The sequence below is a fragment of the Excalfactoria chinensis genome, chromosome Z, assembly GCF_039878825.1.
Source record: "Excalfactoria chinensis isolate bCotChi1 chromosome Z, bCotChi1.hap2, whole genome shotgun sequence".
Taxonomy (NCBI): Eukaryota; Metazoa; Chordata; class Aves; order Galliformes; family Phasianidae; genus Excalfactoria; species Excalfactoria chinensis.
The window spans coordinates 61934950-61959342 of NC_092857.1; the positions used below are offsets into that span (position 1 = coordinate 61934950).

A 24393-nucleotide genomic window follows, 5' to 3' on the forward strand; every position below is an offset into this window, starting at 1 on the left:
AAAAACAAGTATAATAAATGACTAACATGCTCTAGGATTGCTGGATTGTTGTTGAGACAAATTCAGCCACATTCTTTCCAAAACGTTATACAGAATGTGTTCAATAAAGGAAAAAAAATCACCTTCCATCTTTCTCATACTTTAAAAACATTAGGGTGTATACAAGCAAGAAAGGTGGCATAATAATGTATTCCTTCCCCTGACCCATTTTGTATTCATATTTTGTCACATCTAACGCTGTATTGACTCACATTAAGTCAGACATTTTTGATAGTTCTCTCCACCAAAAGAGTGGACATTGAACTGAACATTCATTGTGAGAAAAAATACATAAAATACATTTCTGCATTCTTCAAGGACATGTAGGCATACCGTTCAGTTGCCTTATTCACACAGATTAAATCAATAGTTGTATTATTTTGTCTCTGCCTCTCCTCTGGCTTACTGTCAAATCAAAACTTTGCTGAGATAATTATTTATGCAATGATATGAGCCACATATGATTTGAATAATATAAATCATCACCGTTCATATAACATAGAAGAAGCTCATACTGTCACATCACTTGTATGTACCATAACCCAACTGAATTTGGGTTTATTATCAAGTTTTACCTACTCCATATAAATTAATTGAATTAATTTCACTTTGAAGAATGGATCTTCATTGAATTAAAAGAATTCACATATATAATAGATACATACATCTAAAATAAGATCATCTATTTCTTTATCTAGGTACAGAAAGACTACTTCTCAGGAACTAAGCTATTTAAGTCTCTTTTTTTGCATACTTTTCGTAGTTTTTCACATTTTCAGAGAAACAACAATGGCTGAAATTTGGCTGAACGAAGCCCACGACAATGTAGTGTTGGGGAATGTTCCAGACGAAGGATGGTACACTTGCTGTCATTGTTTTACAGCTCTCTGAGAAGCCTGATGGGAAACTAGCACTTCAAAGAGCACTGGTTTCAGGGAGTTTATCTTCCAACAGGGTCATATTTCTTACTTCCTTGCAAAGAGGTAATAAATCTTGGGAGCTGGTATTCCAGTCCAGAGACATTTATGCAGGTTTGTCTTTGGACTTTATTAACTAATGTGACACTCCATTCCAAGCAAATTGATGGAACCAAACATGAGTCATGCATGGGAGACATTTTGTTCAGATTTAATAGAGAAGCTCTTGCATATAATTCCTTATGTTAGTCCAAAATACTTCTGCAGTTTTTGCCACAACATCACACAACAATGAACTTGCCACATAAGAAAGTAACTTACATTGCCACCCATACACACTGCAAACATAAATTTGTATGCCATTTATGTCAAGATGAGAAGCACATACTCCAAGCTGTCCATTTTGCTTCTTAAGCACTTAGCTCCATCTTACAGTTCTTGGCTATAAATAATCAGACCTTTAATGTCTTTTAAAATATGGAAATCCATAATTTGAAATATGTGTAGATTGAGCACTTGGCTAGAAGCACAGGATGACAAGTTTCAGGCTATACACATGGCACATCTGACTTTTAATCAATATTAAAAAGAAAAACAGTTAGAGGAGTAAGGTAAGAAAGTGGTGCAGAGCCACTGCTTTTTATCCCAGTTCTCCTTATGTTTGCTATTTATTATTTGTAAGTAATCCGGTTTAATTCAGGACTGTGCACTTTAGGTTCTTTGTGATCCTGATTTTCCATTTAAGGAAAGTACACTTAATTTTTACTCTCTAACTGAAGGCAGCCCTTCAGCCTCCACTCAGATGAACTATTATGGTCTGGAGTGTAAAACAGCCACTCTGACTTCTTCAGCATAATTGTAAAAGGGCTGTGTAAGAAAACAAACAAGTAGGAGGCATAAAGTTAAATAGGGTACCATTTTCCCATGTTAGGGAAAGATTAGCTCTCTAGCTCACTACTCTTTTAAGACAGAAAAGACAACATATCAAAAACTATTGTCAACAAGAGCTTGGAGCATGAATCAGTGGCTTTGTACTGCAGTATATTACTATGGGGTAGTATAACCTGTCACACTATAGCTTAACAAGTGACTAATTCAGAATCTTTCAATGAATATGTTAGTACCTGTCCAGTGTGCTAGCCTCAGGCAATTGAAGCTTTCTTTCGTGATTCTATTTAGGAAGAAAAATACAGATTTAATACTTCAGTGCTTTCCTGTCATTTACATGGAATGTTTCCTTTACAGACAAATTCAGGAGGAGGATATAAAATAAATCAAGGTTTCATTTAATTGTTTTCAAAGCTCATTAATTCTGCAAGGTAGCTTTGCCTGTTAAGCTCTTTAAATTTGTTTGGAAAAATGTGAAAATATCTTAAATAAATCAGAATATATGTTTTACTTGACACAGGTTTTTCTACTTCTATATTTGATAGCTGGAACGAAACACAAAATAAATACCTTCAATAGGTAAAACACGTTGCCAAGGAAGCCCTTGTCGTTTGCAAAATGTTATTTTGGCGTATGGATCATGAAAGTTCTATGATACTTCCTCTGCTTCTCCCAGGTAGGCAAGCACTTCATGGAGGTTTCTTCTGTATCTTCTGCATCTTTTCATGAGCCTACAGATGTCAGGCTTCCAGTAAGAGATTAGTCTTTTTTTTTTTTTTTTTTTTTTTTTTTTTTTCCCTGATTAATCCCTTCAGATTTGCTGAAGATACAGCAGGAAAGATTTCCAAAAGAAGACAGTAAAAGCACACAGATAAATTCTATTTACTTACAGAAATGGAATAAAAATAAATCAAGTGACTATGACTACTGAGTAACTTTGTTTGGGTACCTCACCTATTTGCTAACTGAGACACAGCTTATCACATTTTCAAAAGGAAAAAAAAAAAAAAAAAAATTACTATTGTGACCAATGGGACAACAAAAGAACCTCAGAACCCCAGAATGATAGGGTGTTGCTGTTGGGTTTTTTTTGTTTGTTTGTTTGTTTTTTTCTGTGATATGCTTTGGATGCACAAAATGACAGCCAGTATAGAAGACTGCATAGTTCTTAGAAGAATGACACAACAGAAATGGGAGATTGGAGAAGTGGATATGATTTACATCTTCAGAAGTTTCAGAAGTCTCCAAACACGATCTTGAGATTAAGGAAATTTGGTAACCAAATGATTATGGTGCTGTGGTTTAACCCAACCAGTGGCTCAGCAACACACAGTCATTCACTCAAACTCTGACTTCCCAGCGGGATGGGGGAGTGAAACGGGAAAAAAGAAGTAGAGCTCATGGGTTGAGATAAAACTATTAATTTCAACAGAGAAAAGGAAAAGGATAATAATTATGATGATTATGATGATAGATAGATAGATAGATGATAGATAGATAGATAGATAGATAGATAGATAGATAGATAGATAGATAGATAGATAGATAGATAGATAGATAAACAGATGGATAGAGCTCTTGATCTTTGCCATGAGGCCCAAGCCCATGGCTGGCCTATTACCAGGGAACAAAGCTACACTTGCATTTCTGCTTGTGACCATTGCCATGCCTGTCTGGATAAACATCCTTTACAGGACCCCTCTCCCATGAAGGGAAGGAAAGTTAGCAGATTGACTACATTGGGCCATTCCAGAAATCTGAAAGCAAACAGTACACATTAGTAGGGATGGAAGAAGCCTCCAACCTACTACCAGCTGAATCTGCTCAACAAGAGAAAAACTGTAAAGGCCCAAAATAAATCATATAGCATTCTTTCAAAACCTAATTCCATCCAATCAGACAATGGCTCACATTTCACATTTTAGGAGTACCACAAGAGTGGGCCAGAGAGGAAGGCATTTGTTGCATCTTTCACACTCCATACTACCCTCAAGCTAATGGCATTGTGGAATGACCCAATGGCCTCCTTCAGAAATCTCTGAAACTGAGAAAATCCAATTGGCCCACCCATGTCACTGATGTGGTCAAAAGAATCAGTGATCACTGGGGAATTAATGGTTGTCTCCAATTTAATGCCTTCTGTTCCAAGACCCCATTACTCTTGTCCGTTATTCTCAATCCAGATGCATATGAGCTGGAGAAACCCTCTTATCTCTCTGGTCAGCCTGAATTGATCAACTGACCTAATGTGGGGCCTGTTCCTCTAACTTTAACGAAAATCCTTAATAAATATACTTGGAAGGCTAAAGATGCTGAGAAAAAGAATATAAAATCAGCACTTGCTGGATTGAGCTCTCATTTTAACCACACAGATGAAGCCCAAAGAGAATAAGTCAGTGTCTACTTTTATTTTACAGAAGACCTCTGTGGGACCCCGAATGAATGCAGAAAGGAGGACAGTTGATTTTAATCATTTATATTTTGGTAATTATCTTTGTAATATTCAAAAGTTTGGGCTGCATTTGTAGAGCAAAATGTCAGTTTTGTTTTGGTGTAACATATGTGTCACAACATGTGTGCCCCGGTGGCGCAGCGGTAGAATTCCCGTCTGCAACACCAGGGGGCCCGGGTTCGAATCCCCCCTGTGGAGCAGGGGGTAGAAGTGCCGCTCTGCTACACAGAGGGCTCGAATCCCGGGAGTTGGACTCGATGATCTCTAAGGTCCCTTCCAACTCGCACAATACTATGATACTATGATATGATACAACCCCTGGAACTATCAGTTATTCCCTTCAAGAACTTGGGAATGAAAGGATTAATATAAAAAACTCTTTTATCCAGCTGTCTGAGCAAGCAGCAAACATTCACAACCTCAGCAACTACTGGGACTGTGGAGGACCCATGGGACTTGAAACATGGCCCTGGCTGCTCCTAAATGGCTGGCAAGTAGCTACAGCAGAACTGAATGCAGCACCCACTGGGAAGATAAGAGTACATCCCCATGGCCAAACCAATATCCCACTAGGAAATTTATTGTCTGAATCAAACTCAGCCAGGTCATATGCATGTTGGGACTAGCAATTGCACTTGGGTTTATCATAAAATGAGCTGTGAGAAAGGAAACCACATTGATTATAAACAAGGGTGGTATAATCATTTGGGAACAAGGGAAGGATTTCCTAATTTTTCTTCCTACACAAACAACACTCTGTTCTCTGAAGCTGTTGGTATGTATTACACCTGGAAACTCCACACTGGGGCTTGGAGGTGTGAGTACTGCAGAGAAAAAAGTGATAATGGTAAAGGGTAGAACTATAATGTGGTAGGACATCCTTTTGGATTTCTCAACACCACACACAAACATGCTAAGGAACATGTAAATTAACCTGCTGCAAAATGGAATGGACCTTTTGAAAATGGACCAGTAGCATTAAAGGGACACTGTTGAATTTCTGGCCATTATGCACATAAGTAATTACCAGCAAATTGGGCTGGGATATGCTGTGTGGGAATAACCCACGCAGTGTTCTTTTTGCCCCTGGGAAAAGGTGCTGATGAATTAGGTGTCAAAGTATATAATGATCTCATAGGACTACAGTGGTTCATTGACACCTCCATAACAAGCGGTAATGGCCAACTTAGCAACAAAAGTAAAGACAACTGGCCACTGCAGAACATAATCAAACACTGTGGGCTGGCTACATGCAACCCCAATGAACAGGTGCTTGAGAACCCATTTATAACCTGAACTGCATTACCAGATTACGAGCTGAAATAGCTCATGTCCCTGATCTCCTTGCAGATCAAGCCACACAGACGCAAGCAGCAATATTTCAGCATCACGGGGCTCTCGACTCCCTCCTGGCTGAAGGAGGAGGTGTCTGTGGCAAACTGAACAACTTTAATTGTTGACTAAAGATAGACAACAGTGGTGATGTTGTTTTGCAAATAGCTAAATGTATACGGAAGATAGCCCATGTTACCATTCAAACCTGGAAAAACACAGATTGTGATCTTTTTTTTCCTGGCTTCCAGGTGGCCCCTGGGTAAAATGTGTAATATTTTTGTCTGTTTTGTGCTACTATATCTCTTATGTTCATTCTATGTTTCAATCCATTCATTCAAGGCATTGTATCTTCCATGTATTTTGTAACCTCTTCCACTGTTGGGGAATTCCAGCTGATCAGGGCAACATTAGTGATCAGTCCCAAGAAATCTTCTGTAATGATTGCATAGAACATTTGATTTCCTCCTCCCCCTCCTTTGCCCTTCTGCTTATTATCATTATATTTTTTTTCCTTTTCTCACTACCATTGATCACCACTGCACCATTTTAAGCAACCTTTGAGTCATGGGGTGCTTGGATGACATTTGACCTTGCTCGTGTCTCAGTCTCACTTCAGGTATATCAAATCTCCCCTCCTGCTCTGATAAATGGAGTGAGATAAATGTATATAACAGATGATGCACAAGCAATTGCTCACTACCTTTACCAATGCCCCACTTGTCCCTTAAGCAGCAGGAGAGAGAGATGCACTCCTACCCCCTTCCAAACTCCTTCCTTGTGATTCATATGATATGGAACATCCCTTTGGCAAGTTTATGTCAGCTGTCTAATTCTATTCCTTCCCAGCTCCTTGGGATCTTTGCTGTAAATGGCCTTGGCTTCCATTGCTATAACTACCCCCACAGGGGTGGAAGAATCCACAACTTCACTGTGCAACCTGTTCCAGTGTCTCACCACCCTCACGGTAATGAATTTCTTCCTAGTAGCTGGTCTAAATCTACCCTCTGGATATTAGGAAGAAATTCTTTACAGTGATATGTAAAATCATTCTTCTTCCAGGTCACTTGATAGAGAGGATTTACAATCAGACTGTAACTCGAATATCTCCAGAAACCCATAGCAACTAAGAAAGCTCGTGTTTCCTTTTTGCTACTTGGTTGAGACATAGCAGGTATTGTATTGATCACATCCATAAGGATCTGATGGCACCCATCTTGCCATTTTCTCTGGATCTCCTGTGCAAATCCATGGAACTTGCTTTGGTTTATAGCAAAATGAATTTTTAGAGGGATTTGAATTTATTCCCTTTCTCAAAACCTTCTGCTGCTGTGTTGCCCACACAGTGATGTTGTCAATGTATTGCAGGTGTTCAGGAGCTTCCCACTGTTCCAGTGCACCCTGGATCAGCCCATGACAAATCACAGTGCTGTGTTTCCACCCCTGGGGCAGTCAATTCCAGGTGTACTGGACACCCCTCCAAATAAAAACAAACTGTGTCCTGCACTCTGCTGCCAGTGGGAGGGAGGAAAATGCACTGGTGATGCCAGGTTTAGAATATCACTTGTCTGCTTTTGACTCCAGTTCCTACTGAATTTCTAGCATGTCTGGCACAGCATTGCTTAGCAGTGGTGTGACTTCAGTCAGGCACTGAAGCCTGCTGTTATCCTCCACTCTCCACTGGGCTTTTGCACTCGTCACATGGGCCTACTGAAGGGTGAGTGAGTTTTGCTGATTACTCCATGGTTTTCCAGTTGGTGAATCAGCTGATGAATAGGAATTAGGGAGTCCTAGGTGGCATGATACTGCTGCTGGTACATCATTGTAGTAGTGGTTGGCTCCTGCTGTCCTTTTACTATTTGCAGTCCCACAACGGAAGGGTCCTGTGAGAGACCAGGCACACCCATCGATATCAATATCCTTTTGAGTCCTTGTAGTACCCTCTCTGGAGATAATCTACACTGAGGATGTACAAAGCCTCGGGGCCGGTCGCAATGCGGTACTTTTGTCACTCAGTTCTGGTTAGGCTCACTTCAGCCTCTTAAATCTTTGGATCCCCATCACTGCAGAAATACAAATGGCTTTTGGCCCTTCATAACTTAATGGCATTAGAGTATATGATTCCATCCCAGCTGAATCTAAGACGTATGGGAAAAGCATTGTCATGACTTCAACTAAGGAGATGGAACAGAAATGAATTTTCTCTCATGAAAGTATTTAGCAGTAGGAAGTGCCAGGACTTTACACCAAGAATATAACCAGTAAGTCACTGTTAGAGAAGCAGGACTAATCATGACTGTTCTAGACTAGAAAATAGTTAAGAGGGCCATCTTAGGAAATCCAGCAGTAATTTTGTGACAGTGTTGTTGATTTCTACAGAAATATATTAGAAATCATCCCTTAAGTATTTAAGCTATGCTCCGTAGGGGTTTACACAGCATTCTGTTATGCAGAATCCTTTATTTCTGTCAGAAAATAGACTGCTTCCAGTAATTAGAAATTGGTCGTGTGCTGGTTTCTACATGGATTCACCTATTTTATTTAAACCTGTTCAAACAATGTCACTCATGAATAGCAGCCAAACACATTAATACTTCAAACTTATTCAACAACTTGTGTACTGCTTTCTTCTTGGTTTGGTGGTGACTCGCCTGGGGATTCAGACTGCATTACTTTGCTGTCTTCAAAAATCATATGATGCTGTTGCTCATACAGAAACTGCTAAGCAAAAATAACCAGCAGGGATGCTTTTAAATATCAGTGTTAGAAGAGCTTCTGCTATAGTGAGATGAAAATAAGCTGTCAAGAGATGCGTGGAAAGCCAAGAGAAAGGACATGGGCTCTTCTGGAAAATGGCCTCCTTGAAATTGTTTGAAAGTTCTGAGAGGCACCAAAGAAAAAAATATATATATGTATATCCTCACTAGCAAGTGATTTCAGCCGAACGCTGCAGGTTTTGTAGTGGTAAAAAGTGGAAAGATAACTACATGTAAAGACAAAGCATGCTGTCAGCCTGTCTGTTCATATCCCAATCCCACACACCCTCTCCAGAGGCAAACTGTTTGCCACCACATGAGACTTTATACCACACACAGACGCAGGGCTCTGGGTGAGGTTTCTGCTTCTGCTGCCCTGCTTTAGTTACCTTGAGACATCCTAGGTTGCCAAAACCCTCATTCACATTTGCAGCACCAGTCAGCAACTGCCAGGCTGGCAGTCCTAGAGCTGGACTTGGCTGCGTGTCCTCCCCGTGCAGCTCGCAGCCAGCGGGAGGTAGAGGTGCCCAGCAGAGCTCCAAACGTGCCACCTGTTCACAGTCAGAAGAAAAGCCACCGGGGAGAGGGATTCCTGGCAGCTGCTTCCCCGTGCCCTACAGACTCATCTCCAAATGTTGCTGGAGAAAGTGTGTGCTCAAACTCAGCACGGGCTCCCGCTTAGAGCCAGGCAGAGTTGGGTAGCATCCCACCGAGTGCTTCTGGCGCACGTGCATTTTTATTTCAATCCGATCAAATGAAAAACCTTTACTTCTCGATTAAGACATCGTTTCCCGTGTTTGCTGGGCAGCAAGCAGAGGCGGGAGCAGACTTGTGAGAAACTTTTACCAATGGGTGGCATATACAAATACTCTCCTTACAGCATCCTCACAGCAGCATCGTCCAACCGAGCAGGAGCCAGAGCGGCCTCCACCCACAGCAGCGGAGCGTGGCCGCACAGCCAAGCGCGGACTTTCCGCACCATAACTCGGACGAGAACGATGCCGCGAGAAGCGCTTCCCCGCGGGGCGCTGCTCCGCACAGACATTCTTCTCCAGCGGTTCCGGAGCGCTCACCCCGCGCCCCGCGTCCGCCGGCTGATGCAGCGACGCGCACTCCGGGCAGCGACGGGGAAAGGAGCGCCTCTTCCGGAGCAGCCGGCAGCCTCTCCCGCTCCGGGAGCGGCGGGGGAGACGCGGCGGGGGTGACGCGGCAGGCGCTCCTCCCCCGGCTCCCTCTCCGGACGCGGAGCGGAGCGAGCGGGGCCGGGGCCGGGAGGCGGTGCGGGAGGGGCGAGGCGCAGGCGCGGCGGGTTGCAGCTGAGCCCCGCGCCGCTCCCGGGAGCCGATGGCAGCTGCACAGCGCGGCCGCCCGGCGGAGCGCGGCGCAACGCGGCGCCCCCGGCGGAGCGCGATGCGCGGGCGGGCGGGCGGCGGCGGCGGCGGCGGCTGCGGCAGCTTTGGGAAGCGGAGGGACGCGGCCGGGCGGCTCGCCTGACCTGCGTAACCCCCCCCGCCCCCCGCCCCGCTCCCTCCCCTGGCTGCTCCGGGGTGCCCCGAAGGATGTCCGCCCAGTCCAAGGGGACCGCATCCTCTTCTTCGTCGCCGTCCGAGGGGCCGCCGGCAGCCTCCAAAGCGAAGGTGAAGGAGCAGATTAAGATAATCGTGGAGGATTTGGAATTAGTCCTGGGGGACCTGAAAGACGTGGCCAAGGAACTTAAGGAGGTGAGAAGCGCCGGGAGCGGAGAGCTTCGTGGCCAGCCCCTGGTCTGCCCCCCGGGTCGAGCATCCCCGCCCGTGGGCCGGGTGCCCCGCTTCCATCGGGGTTCTGCCGCCGCCTCCGCTCCTTCCACCACTTCGGCACGGTGGTCCCAGCAACTGGTGGCCGGGCTGCACGCGGGGCCGTGCCCCGAGGCGGGGGGGTGCTGCGTCTGCCTGCGGCGCGCAGCGCTCCGGGACGGGTGGCGCGGATTGAGCCCGGAACCGCCGAGGGGTTCGCTCTGCGGTTCGGCGGCCGGGCAGCTCTCTCGGGGCTCCCCGCCTCTCGCCCCCTCAGGAGCTGGTGAGGGCCGGGGGTCCCGCAGTCCGGACGCGCGTCCCTTCCCGGCTTGGCGCAGCGGCGCGACGGACGGAGCCTGCCTACCTGCCTCTCCAGGCTGCTCCGAGGCCGGGCAGGATTGCCTTTTCTGTCTTCCTATTGCCAGTGGCGGGTGTCACCTCTGTTCCGTTAATCTGCAGGCGGAGCGCGGTGACTGCGGGAGCTGGGAAATGCTGTAGCTGAAGAAAAACTCCTGTTTGTTATCTTGATTTTGCAACACAACTGGTCGACAGATGGTTGGATTATGTTCCGAGTTCAAATCCAGGATCTCAGAGCATTGCTTTATAATCCTGGATTTGACATTTTTAAGAGGCTATGTCTTTTGCTATCAAATATTAGTTTTCTATTTTAACAACACTGTCAACAAGTTTTATACAACAGGCTTCGGCTGTCGTAGGCAGTCTGAAATTCACCCAGTGCTTTGTATGAGGTTGATGTGTGCATCAACACACTGCTCATAGCTGCTGGGCATCACACTCACAACTCGAGATTTTAAGAAAACACAATTTCTCTCTTCCTTAAAATGCATCTGTCTGTGCTTCTTTTTCTGTGGTTTGGATGTTTTAAAGTGGAAGCAAACACTGCTTGTAGGACTGCTCTGCAAACGTTCACAGACTGATAGAGCAAACTGTCTCCCGTTGGTGCAGAAACACATTTTTCAGGACCTGAAAAGGATGTCCTGTGAATGTAAATCGTTCTCCGCACAGCATACTCCCAGCTTTCCTCTAGTGAGCAAACAAGATCTCTGTTGGTGGAGGTCATGTGTCGTCATTTACTGTGGCATGTTTTTTCTAAGCAAACGGCTTTACTCTGGCTGACTGTGTTTGTCGAAGGGAATGGGATGTACCTCTGCTTGGTGGGGAAATGGCTTGTGTAGAACTTCTTTTCCTAAACAGAAGTGAAATGTGAAAAGGAAGCTGTAGAAGAACGGTGCTGTAACTCCACCTATGAAGTGTGGTGTGTGCGTTGAAAGGTGATAAGATTGCAAAAGCACATGTTTTGAGAGAAAATACATATATATATACATGTATTTTAAAAGGGTGGTGAACACGAGTTCATAATCACACATGAGTTCCCAAGTAATGTTTTTCTTTAAATACTTTATAAAGATGATATATCTGATACTCTGACAAGTGAGGGTTGATACGCAGTTGCCTGCTTTTTTACAACATTTTAATTGTGTTAAATATGCTTTGCATGGAATTTGTTTTGAAAGGTTGACAGGAGTTTGCCAATATGAGCGCTTCATGTTGTTTGCCTTTTGTAGTAGGGACTAAAATCTGTACAAGGCCCCTTGATTCATCTGCAATGGATACCTTTTAATGTGAAAGTGAGATAACTGATCTTATAAGTTAATCATGCTTTCTCATGGATGGTAGGATGCACAGACAGGTGTTTCATGAAAGCACACAGGACACTGGTCAGTTTTGGTGTATTATGCTCAGAAGTATATCTGTCCTTGTTCAGTGGTTCCTTCTTGTGGGACCATGCCAGGTTTTAACCCTGGGGGTGCAAGTTTGTGCTTTCCCATTTCACTCCAGATTGTGTTTTTCCAAAAATGTTTTGACAACTCTTTATCTTCGTTGTCTGTTTGCTGCCATCAGGCTTTTGTACTCCTTTTTCTGTTGTTCCTATGTTTGTTTGCTTGTTTGTTTCCCTCCGTTGGGTGTATAGCTTTCTGAGAACATTCTGTTTGTATCACTGTTACAATAAAAAAGACTTAGATTCTGCATTAAGGGAAGGTTATGAGGGTTATTTTTTTCCTTGTCTTCTTTTATTTTTTGGCTCAGTTGTGGTAATGTTTACTTGCGATTCTGAAAATTTGTCACTTAGAGAATATTGTTGTTTGTTTTTGTCCGTGTCTACCTCCTTGTTACTCTTAATTACCAATAATTTACTTGTTTCCTACATGGTGTTTATTATGGAAGCTTAGGTATTGAGACAGGCTGGATGTCCTCTCACAGTATCCTTCAGCTTCCCTTTGTAAAGTTTTATATTAAAAATACTATCAAAAATTGTGGTTTCCTTGCTTCTAAGTGGACAGTTTTTTCACGGTTTGGCTTATTAGACACATTAAATGCTACATGTTCTTACATTTATCTTCCTGTAGTTATGTTAATTTTTTGTGTGTCCATCCTCTGTTCCAAAGCCTCCTCTGATGGCTGCTGTAAAAGCTTTTGTGTTTAAACAGAGGCAAGCAGTGAGAAATTAAGGAGAAAATGGGCTATAAGCCCAGAGCCTGAAGTTTGTACATTTTCTGTAAAAACAGGACAAAATCATGTCTGTTAGAACACGTACTTGCCAGGAGCAATCTTGGAAGCAGAACATCTCCTCCTTCTGCCCTTACCTTTGGTCTGCTTAGGTCCAAGGGGAGCACAGAGCCTGGGATTGAAGAAGGGCTGACTGGGAGGCATGCTGGGTGGCGTGATCCAAGTGCAGACTTCCAGTTCACCTATGGCCTCTGCTCCTCCCTAGGATGCAGCTTAGCAAGAGACTCAGCCACTCGTGTCTTCTTGTTAAAATTCTGTTTACCAACAGCAAGATGTGACTCTGTGCTGGAAGGGATTACTATTCTGAATGGATTTGAGTAGTCATTATTTGATGAATATTCCAAAGAAAAATCAAAGGATTGCCAAAGGATTGAGTAACTCTGAATAGTTCTTTAGTCCAGGCTATTGCAAAATGAAGTTGTGAAACCTTCTCCAGAGTATTGGATAAAAGATCTTTTTTTTCTCTGCAGTAGGTTTAGGAAGATGATTGTTACTAAGTGTTGCTTTGCAAGTAAAATTTATCCATCAACTACCTCTGTTATGAGGGGATGGGCTCTAAGGGAAACTGGTGCACCGTGGTAGTATGAAGTATTTTGAATGCAGAATATATAGTGTAGCCCTAGTTCTCTTGACTGACTTGAGAAGCACTGTGCATAGGAGTGCACTTGTGTACTTGGATGGCAGGGCATGGAGATCCTCATTTTTAAGTCTTTGTTGCTTTCATGTTGTATGATGTTAGACATTTCTGGAGCCTTGTACTTTTTTATTTACATTAATGAACTATTCCCTAAATACTTCAATAAATACTTCTAATTGTAGTAAAAACTCATCATGCAGGGCAAATTTCTGGAAGTTATATGTGAAACATTTGCATAGCTTTTAATTGGCTAAATGTGCTCCAAACTTTTATCAAAGGGAAGCAGCTGTGTAGCTATTGACAGTGTTTAGGATAATCCAAAGTGGAGGTTCAGAAGAAGCAGAAGCCTGAAAAGGCATTGCACACGCATCAGTAAATTTCCAGTCTCTCTTAGGCTACCTCCTCAGCTCTAAATCCTTCCAAAATGTCTTGCTGAAGGAATGAATGAATAATCCTCCCTCGCTTAACTGCTGCTTTTATTTGCCATAAAAGTGTGATATATAAAACTTGGGCATGACTTAACAGTGTTTTCCAAATGATGATGGAACTAACAAATGAAAAACAAAACCAGGAAGAAACACAAAGTTTGTTACGGGGTAGACGACCTGTTTCCATAATCAAGCCAGTCATAATGTTTTTAGGTCTTTGGAGGTACGGGTAATAGCCACCTCCTGCAAGATCTGTGGTACTATATCTCACCTATATTGAGCATATTAGACAAGTGTTTTCCAGTCCTTTCTAGCTTCAGCTGATGATCTAAATGGCAGTAAGGCTGTTCAGGTTCTTGCATGTTCTTTGGGAATCTAGAAAGCTGAAGAGAGCATCTGACAAGAGGATAAGAGCAGAGACAGTCAATGCTATCCCAATATCTCTGATGTGCAGGCAGAAATATAAGCAGCTTTACAAATCTATCTCTGCAGATATCATAGAATCACAGAATGGCCTGGGTTGAAAAAGATCACAGTGATCATCCAGTTTAAACCCCCTGCCACATGCAGGGTTGCCAACCACCAGACCAGGCTGCTCAGAGCCACATCCACCCTGGCCTTGAATGCCTCCAGAGATGAGGCATCCACAGCCTCCTTGGGCAACCTGTTCCAGTGAGTCACCACTATCTGAATGAAAAAATTCCTCCTAATCTCTAACCTAACATCCTCTGTCTCAGTTTAAAACCATTCCCCCTAGACCTGTTGCTATCCACCCTTGTAAACAGCCGTTCGTTCACATTTTGTCACGGTTCTTTTGCTGGGTAGTGGCAGCTGAAGGCTGAAGGGTTGTTAATTATGTTTCTTCCTACTATTAGAAATCCAGAAAATGGCCTTCTTAAATACAGTTTTTGGATGATGGCACTCTTAAATGTTCCTTTTGGAGTGCTCCAGTAGGTAGGTGCTCTGTATGGGGTGGCATCCATGGGAGATATTGAAGCTCTCTTAGTATTTCCATGTCTGTAGCTGGGGTTATGGTCCGGTTCATAGACCAGGACCAAGGCATCTTCTGTCATTTGGCACTGCCTATTCCAAATCTTGCTTTTATTTTCAGCATTAGACTCTTTTTCTGATTTCTCATTGTAGTCTTTGGTGACAGATGCAGCCATGAACCCTACCTGAATGTTTATTGTAAGTACAGAGTAAGATTCATTATGTAAAGGAAGCACTGCACACAGCTTTGCTGTGATCTGCCCAGGGGTCCAGACAGGGCGATAAATACTCACTGCAGGTAAATGAATCATAATTTTCCTTTCCTTTCTTGTGGTGTGTGAAGCATTTCTGCAGTTACACAAAATAGAAGAGCGCAGGCTTTTTTACATAAGATTCTTATGTAAATAGTATCAATAAAGTTAATAGCGCTAAAAGGTAACTATCAAACTTAAAAAGTGTTCTAAGCTTGCCAGGACCTGACAAGATGATTTGGCACTAGGTGAAGTTGCTTTGTGTCTGTAATCAAAGCTACCAATAAGCTATTGTGTAATACAATGAAAGGAATAACCAGCATAAATATAGAGCACTGCTTATTAATATCAAGAGGCTTGACAGAGGGCATGCTGTCAATTTGTGCTAGCTGTTTTGTTTTCCTAAACACTCATGTCAGCTACTTCGTTCCCTTTATGCAATACTAAGCTCCTGATAGTAATGGGTATTGTGCAACCATGAGCTAAATAGAGCATATATAAATTCAGTTTTCAAATAAAAACAGTACCACAGTGAAAACATGTATCTTTGTGCTGAAATGTGAACTTCACCCAATCTGTGCGCTACTGACCACAATACAGAAAACATAAGTACTGAGGCAGGAAGTCTGGTCTGTTGCAGTCAGGCTTTTGACACTGACTTCAGGATGAACAAAAACAAGTTTTTGGGAAGCAGAATTTAATGTCAGGCTTCTTCATTTTTATTAAAAGTTCAGAATTCAGAGGAATCAGTTGCTGCCATATATATATGTGTGTGTGTGTGTGTGTGATGCAAAAATAGTTTTGGTTGAGTACTGTCATTGACATTTTGCAGACTTTTGCCATTTGCCTCTGAAAATGAAACAATACTTCTGTTCCCATTACTCACACGCTGGAAGAAGTTCTGGAACACTCTTCCCAGTTCTGAGTCAAGAGCTTACAGCCAAGTTACTGCTCCCAGTCACTTCATACTCAACAAATTTATTCTCCCTATGGGGGAAGCGGGGGAGAAATGTGCATGTCATTGAGTTTAAAAAGTACTTTCCCTTAGTGCCTAATTCACAGTGTCTTTGTGAGCTACATCACTGTCCTCTTCTAGTTTTCATTTCATTTAGAACTGCAGAATGTTGGTGGCTTATAGTTCTCTCCATGCTAGCTCTGTTCTTTGGAAGGAAAGTGAACTGAATGGTGAGAAGCTTCACAAGTAACTCATGCATATCATGTTTGGGTGTTGACATACTGAAATATTCATGGGGATTCTTTTAGTGAGACAGACAGAGCAAAGGTATCTATTTTGCATATGCGCTGCTTTCCTCATTAATAACCTGGGGCAGCAGCAGGTAACATGAAGATAATACAACCTGTCTAATCTGTTTGTCAATGGTTTGTGGGCCAGTTTGACCCCATGACTAATAGGGTGGGAGGACCCATGGACCCACAGCCCAGGGAATGGGAAAGAGGGGAAAAAACGTTAGGGAGATGGCCTAAAATCAAAACAGCAGCAACAATCTCAGGAGAAAAATTGATTTACTAAATAAGATGCTGAAATGCAAGATAGTATAATATAATAGAATATAATTAGAATTGAGGCTCATAAATCAAATAAAATGAGAGAAAGAGTATCCAAAACCAAAGGCCTTGCTCTAATGTTGAGGGCAAGGTGGCTAGGGAGCACACACTGCAGGTAAGCAGCAAAAGGAAAGAGGGCTTGTGAACAGTTTTTTCTTTCTCTCTGAACAGAAAACTGAAACAGAATAGTGAAAAGTCCTCTGGGATATGTACTTCTGAGAACCAGGTACCCAGAAAATCAGCAGTCTGTGGAACTGGAGCATCTAATTCCCAGTGCTTTACTTGATGTTATGGCGTGGAGTACTGATAACTAATCCATAAAACTATGACACTGTACTTACATGAGTCTTGGTTTTATTCTGCTGCTTGTGAAAGAGATGAGAAAATCCTGCAGCATCCTTCTGGATGCTGCTCACATGTTGGATGCTTGGGGTGGGGCGGGTGGGTGGCTGAACTATTGGCGTTCCTGTTGAGTCTGAAATTATTGTACTGCAGCTGATTGCAGTGGTGACAAGAAATTATAGAAGCAGTACTGTCAGTTGCTTCTTTCACAAAAATAGTAGTACATTCTTATGTCTTTAAAGGTTAACAAACTCATCCATCCATTGTTTCGTGCAGCATGTGCCACATCACATCATGAAAACTGAGGGCACTGGTGTTGAATCTCTTCCAGATTTCATTTTTTTCTTTTTTCCTTTTTTTTTTTTCCTCAGTAATCTGAAAAAAAAACATCCAATGTTGAAACACATTTCATTTTATTTTTTTTCTCCTCAGCTCTTTTCTAGCTCTGCAGTAATTATCCTAGTCTTTCATCCACAATGGTTTATGCTCTTCTCCTTAGCACAGTGTGTTCACAGATCTTTCAGTGAATTACTACAAGGTAGAAGCAGAGTAGAACATTCCTTACATGCACTATAGTAGTTTTTGTTGTAAGCGAGACAATCATTATACTTACTAAAACAATGACAGAAATTGATCATTTGGTTAAGTGAGACTATCTGCACAGGGTTCTAGAACTTATATGGGCAAAGGCTTCCCAATGAGGAGGAAGGTTTGTCCTTTCCAGTGAACTACAGAAAGTGAGGTAAGTGCTTGAAGTATTGAAAGCAGTCATGTTTTGATATTTAATAACATATCTTATTGTAAATTACTTTATTGGAAAGTGTATTAAAATAGGCAACTTAAGGAAATAAACCCAAACTGAAAACATTAATAAAATTATGTTGAGCTTGCATCTCCATAAAAGCTGATTGGTGTGCACTCATGTCACTCTGCGTCCTGCCTGTATAAAGTTATTATGAAAAAAAAAAACAAAAAAAAACAAAAAAAAAACAAATTGACAGTTTTTTTCTTTACTGAAGTATAACAAAAACAGAGAATAATTCTTTTTTCACATGCTTTGTTGTTGAGGTTCTTGTGTTTTGTTTGTTTGTTTGTTTGTTTTGCTTTTTTTTTTTTTTTTTTTTTAGAAATGGGTGAAAATAACACAGCATTCATTCTCTGATTTCTTATAATTGTATATGTTAATGAAATAGTAATTGTCCATCTAAAATAATACAGTTCAGTTCTTATTGGAGAGTGTTGATGTTGAAAGAGGACGTGTAGAACTCACCCAAGTCAATCTCGGGACCATTAGAGCAGATTGTTTCGGATCTTTTTTGTTTAACTGTTGAATATTGCCATGAATGGAGACTGCAACCTCTCTGGGCAACCTGTGCCTGTGTTGAATCACCTTCAGAGGAACAATGTGTTTAGAGGAGGAGTTAGACTTTGTCTTCTTGCTCCCTCCAATCAGCTGTTTATATACACTGAAATTCGATATTTATATGTATTGGAATAAGCCTCAGCTGCTGGATGCACCAGCCACTTGATCATCTTCCCAGTGTTTTGCTGGACTTGTTTTAGAGAGTTCACATCTGTCTTGTGCTCTAAATATGGTGTCAGATACTTAGATATATATTGAATTAAAGTGCTATGTTATCATTAGCGTCTCTTAATAAACATTTGTTGATGTTAAAATTTAAAGTAAGGTGATATTCATACTTTCTGTTTCTTCATTTAAATTGCTTTAGTAAATGATTATTCACTTACCATCATCTGTGATTTGAATCTGCATTTTACTTGTTTTCGAAACCAAAAATAAACAAATCTGTGGCATGACCCCATGTATGAATACAGTGGATGCAGACACCAAGAGACCAACATGATCATCTCTGCCTATGGCCAAGTGACCTGCCTGCTGGATGAAGGAAATCGGTCTAGACTTTAACAAAGACTTTAACTCTGCCTCCCACAGTATTCTACTAGAGAAGCTGGCAGCCCATGGCTTGGGCAGGTGTATTCCTCACTGGGTAAAAAACTGCCTGTATGGGCAGGCCAAGAGAATGGTGGTGAATGAAATTAAACATGGATGGTCTCTAGTGGTGTTCTCCCCGGGCTTGGTATTGGAGTTGTCCCTGTTTATTAACATTATTGATGATCTGAATGAGGGCTGTAAGTTTGCAGATGACACGAGGTTGGAAGAAAGTGTTGATCTGCTTGAAGGTAGGAAGACCCTACAGAGGGATCTGAACAGGATGATTGCTGAACTGAAGCATCCTGGCTTGTATCGGAAATAGTGTGGTCAGAACTGTTGCAACAGAATTAGGATAGTGAACGTCCCTTTGTACCTGGCATTGGCGAGACTTTGAGTACTGTATTCAGTTTGGGGCTTATCACTGTGGGACTTTAGAGGCCCTGGAGTGTGTCCAGAAATGGGCAATAAAACTGTAGAAGGGTCTGGAGCGCAGATGTTATGGAGAACAGCTGAGAGGACTGGGATTGTTTAATGGAGAAGAGGAGGCTTGGGAAAAGTTGTTCGTCTCTACAACTACTTAAAAGGAGTCTGTAGTGAGGTGGGGGTCAAACTTTTCTCCTAGGTAACTACTGATAGAATGAGAGAGAATAGCCTCAACCTGCACCAGGGGAGATTCAGGTTGGATACTAGGAAAAAATTCTTCTCATAAAGAGTGGTCAAGCATTGGAATGGGCTGCCTAGTGAAGTGGTGGATTCATCATCCCTAGAGGTGTTCAAGAAATACAGAGATGTGGCACTGAGTTACGTGGTTTAGTGGAGTTTAGTGGGCATGGTGGTTATGGACTCAGGGTTGGACTTGATAATTTTATTGGTCTTTTTGAACTTTAATGGTTCTGTGATTCTCTATATATGCATATATGTATGTCTGCTGTGAATATCATTAGGCAGTGATGAAGGGAATTAAGGGCTGCAGCTCCTTCTGCTCTTACAAGAATACCAGTCTGTCACATCTTTACATGAGACTGTGATATGTTCTTTTCCCCACCTTTAGATTAAATTGTTCTGGAAAACCCAATGTAATTACTCAAATGATATGAACCATTCAGATTATTTTTTGCCATTCTTCTCCAGCTTCTGCATATGTGAAGTTTTTGTTTGATTTCTCAAATTCTGTGCATCATATTGGTCCTTCAATTTCCAGAGAACACTTCTTTAACTAGCGCTTTTTCTCTTTCCCATCACTGCAGTTTCTGGTCTTGCTGCAACTTCTGCCCTTTATCCATGTCACTGTCACCAGCTATCAAAATTACACGTTAGTCCTTTATAGGCAGGACGTGACACACGTGGGCTGTCAAAAATGAGCGTGCTTGTCTGTCTCTTCTTGAACACAGGCTCAGGAATATCAAAACCATAAGGTTGGTCTTAAAAACTTCAGGTGACTCCTTAGCATTTGTCATAGTAACACAATGGTTCTCATCATGCTTCCTTTGCATGCTAGTAGATTATCCTGTGCAGGACCTCGAAGTGGTTTTAGTCCTGCTTCTGTCTCAATTTCCAATCAAGTGTAGCAACAGAAAGCTCTGCTGTTAGATTGTTACTACAAGCAAAAACTTCTAATTTGAAGTGAATGGTAGTCAGCTAATGTTATTTTCCAGCTTCCTAGTTCAGCCTCCAGAATATTTAAAATTCACTGCATCCTCCCTCAAAACACAATGGTGGTACTCTGTGTAATAAATGATTTTCTGTTTCCAACTAGAGTGTTGTCTTGATATTTTTACTGATAGTTTCAGAGGCAATTTGACTGGGCTAAGTTTACAAGAGTTTATAGTCTGCTGTAGTGCTACTGAGCTTAATCTGTAATGATATCTGTACCACTGGTACAGTTGAGTCTTACTGGTCTTTGATTGCTTGAATGACAATTATTTTATGGGAAGTTAAAGATTTATTGAAGCAATGGCATTTGGGTAAAGAAATGTCCTGTGTATGATCATGGTGTCTGGTAGCTTGTATCTTTCATTTAGCACAGGAAACCATACAAACTTATTTTCCTTAACCAATGAAGTAATTTCTGTTTCTTGAAATCCAAGTGCAGATGGTACAGCGGACCTATAAGGCTTACAGAAATTTGGTACTTTGTCCAGATTGGGAGTCTGGATTAGACTGAACTATGTTGAGGCAAGAGAATGAGATTTTGGGATTGCTAGTTTTCTTGTTTTTTTTTTTTTTTTTTTTTTTTTTTTTGTTTTTTTTTTGTTTTGTTTTTTTTTTTTTTTTTTAATTATCTGCTGACAAGTGATTTGGGTGCTTTATTTTTCAGATAGTTCTTATATGATTCCAACTATTAACAAATTTCGTTGATTTTTTTTTTATTATTATTACTATTGTTGGGTTGCAAATCGTTTGAAAATATATCAGTAAATAGTTGCACTAGCTATCTAAGTCTAGTAGTGTCTTTAGTGGTGTGATACTATGTAACCATCAAGGTATTTGTCTGAGCTGTGATGTTAATTTAGCTTGATTGTTATAATAGAAAAGAGGGTGTACAAGAAGGGTGTATTTGACAAAAAAGCTGCACAAAGGAAAACAAACAAAAAATAAAACCCACAGCAAAAAATTACATGTGCCCAAACCCCAAGCTATTGTATTACTACACAGAGCAATTTTTAAAGTAGAATTGGAGGGATGGGTACTTTGTGCAGCAAAAAGCAGAGTTCTTTAGGTGCTGAGGAGTTTAAGCTAGAAAAAAAGAGCCTTGCACGGTACACTGTGACAGCTTTTTACTTAAAACTGACTGTACATATGCTGTCTTCTTTTTTACAGATTGTCTTAAGGGACTTCTTTTTCTCACTGTCCCTACGGTGGTCTACATTGAGTAAACTTAATTTGACTTTGATAGAGCTGTGCCACCTAATACTAACTCAGACACTGGCCTTTTGTGCTTAAGGGCCAGTCATTCTAGGGTTTTCCAAGAGTATGTGTGAGAAGTTGGTGTTTGACTCAAGGGTTCAGAATGTTCTATATGTCTGGAGAAGGTAAAACCACAGTACTTGTAAGGATAATAATACATAAGTATTGCAAGGTTACAAGTTATTTATCTAAGGTTGAAATTCTTTATTCACCAAGGAATTGTAGTGTGAGATTGATTAAAACTAGACGTAGATAGCAATTTTACATTTACATGCTGGGTAGCAGATGGAAACATCTCTCAAAATCTTCAAGAAAATCAGTCCTTTAAAAGCTAAAGAGTCTTCTTTGAAGTCTTCTGTTGACTAGTATCAGTTGCAAGATTCTAAATCTTGCACACAGAAACCTAATGTAAACCCTCATCTTAAGAATGGCTGCAGCGTACCATTGTTAGGAGATGCATACTTACCTAATATCTTGAATCTTAACTTCAAGATTCTTAAAAATAATAATAAAAAAGTAAGAAAGAATACCGCTTTTTTAATACTTCAGCAGAATATGAATCGTATGTGGGAAGTTATTTCCTCCATAATTTGGTAATCTGCTGCAAACCTACAACTGCGTTAGAGTAAGAATTATTTCAGAGACTGATTGTTTAACAGACATTAGACAAGGAAGCGTGCTAACAGCAAAAGCTAATAAATAACCTCTTGGAAAAATTCTTTCTTTAGCAAAAATATAAAAATCATCCTGATGCTTTGTGCTTTGAGGTCAGGCATGGTTAATAATAAACTTACTAATAATAAACTAACAATATACTTATGGATTTTACCTTTTTTAAAAAATATTTTTGAAGATCTTGTGTTTCATTTGGTAAATACGAAGCATGCTTCTGTTTAGTTTTCACCTCTTCTGACAGTAACTTCTTTTGGTATGTCATTAATATCATAGTACTTTGTGACAGCTTCTCAGATGATTTCTTTTATAGTTACCCCTTGTAAAAGTAGCAAGGCTTATTGTGAATTGGGAAAGAGAGATTAGCTTTCTAAAAATCAAATTCTTATTGTAATAACTAGTTGGTTCTTACAGGCATAATACTTCTCCCAGGAGAAGCATTATCTCCCACTTGGGAGAAGCACTTCAATAATTCAGTACTTCAGTACCTCAGTACTTCAATGCTTCAGTAGTTCAGTACTTTTCAGTTTAATTTATTTAATTGATGTAAAATAAAGCATTGTTATCACTGTGAATTGCAGATCTGATATGCTTTCTTTCTATGTATGGTTTCTTAGGCATAAAAAGCATTTTACTGGAATGTTAATTTTCTCCAACTACATATTGATTAAATAAAAGTAACTCTTAGATTTTATAGTAACTAAATGTCTTAAATGTCTGTTTCCAATAGATTTAATTGTGAACTAAATTTCTGTAGAGTAACTACAGTCTTGCAATACCACAGAGTAATTGCTGTTGGAAGAGCTTTGTTTCATACTTTGGTGAACTGGTATAGCAGAGGACAAGACCTTATTAGCATCTTTCTTTCCTCTAGTATGGATTAGTAGCTAATGTGTGACCTTTAAAGTTTTCTTCCAATGAAGGCGATGTTCTTGGAGTCTGCAATACAATAGAGGTTTAGGAACCACAGAACAGTATTTTTTGTGAATGAAACTATTTAATCTGGATAAAAATCCTCAAATAGGCAAACAAACACTGACAATAAAATTTTGTTAAAATTTTAGTAATAGTAGAGGTTAAAAGAAGATTTATAACAAAAGTCCCTTCCCGTTGGCTGTACCCTTTTCTTTATTTCTGCTTCTGATTATTGTGTTGCATTTGAAATTCCTGTTTGTCTGAGTGCCCCCTACTGCATTGCTTTTGATCAGTGCACCCTCAGCACACCTGCAGATGACACCAAGTTGTGTGGTGCAGCTGACATGCCCGAGGGATGGGATGCCACCCAGAGAGATCCAAACAGACTCCATCCACAGGCACAAGAGAATCTCATGAATTTCAGGAAATTCAAGTGCAAGGTCTTAAACATGGATTGTGGCAACCCTCAGTATCAGTACCAGCTGCGAGATGAAAGGATTGAGTACTATCCTGCCAAAAAGATCTGGGGGTGTACTGGTGGATGGGAAGCTGGACATGAGCCAGCAGTGTGCCCTTGCAGCTCAGTAACTGAACCATATCCTGGGCTGCATCCAAAGAAGCGTGGCCAGCAGGGTGAGGGAGCTGGTCCTGCCCCTCTGCTCTGTGCTGGCAAGGCCTCACCTGGAGCACTGCGTCCAGATGTGAAGTCCTCAGTACGGGAGAGACACGGAGCTGTGTGAGTGAATCCAGAGGAAGGCCACAAAATGATCCCTTTGGATCACAATGAGAAAAGAACTTTTCTTTTGTGAGCTGAGCATGTGCCATGTATAATTTTCTCTGTTCATGCATGTACATCCTTTGGTGGAGTGGTTGCAGATAATATACAAGGTGTTTTTCTAAAGAAATTCTTCTTTTAGGGCAGCTCATCCTGCTTCTTTCCATAGAAAAAGATTTCTCTCTCAAAAAAAATGATTGTTCTTAAG

General features: G+C 41.2%; 1 protein-coding gene across 3 annotated transcripts in view; it reads left to right on the forward strand.

Annotated features, from left to right (window-relative positions):
• The first annotated feature begins 9785 nt into the window (after window positions 1-9785).
• The window catches only part of PRR16 (proline rich 16), a 162517-nt gene continuing 147909 nt past the window's right edge, over window positions 9786-24393 (forward strand). For 2 of the 3 annotated variants that reach the window (XM_072359554.1, XM_072359553.1), the window contains exon 1: window positions 9814-10105. In XM_072359554.1, the coding sequence (XP_072215655.1) occupies window positions 9944-10105 (162 nt within the window). In that variant the 5' untranslated portion in view covers window positions 9814-9943. Of the gene's footprint in view, window positions 10106-24393 lie in introns of all 3 variants that reach the window. The other variant, XM_072359555.1, reaches the window with a different exon arrangement.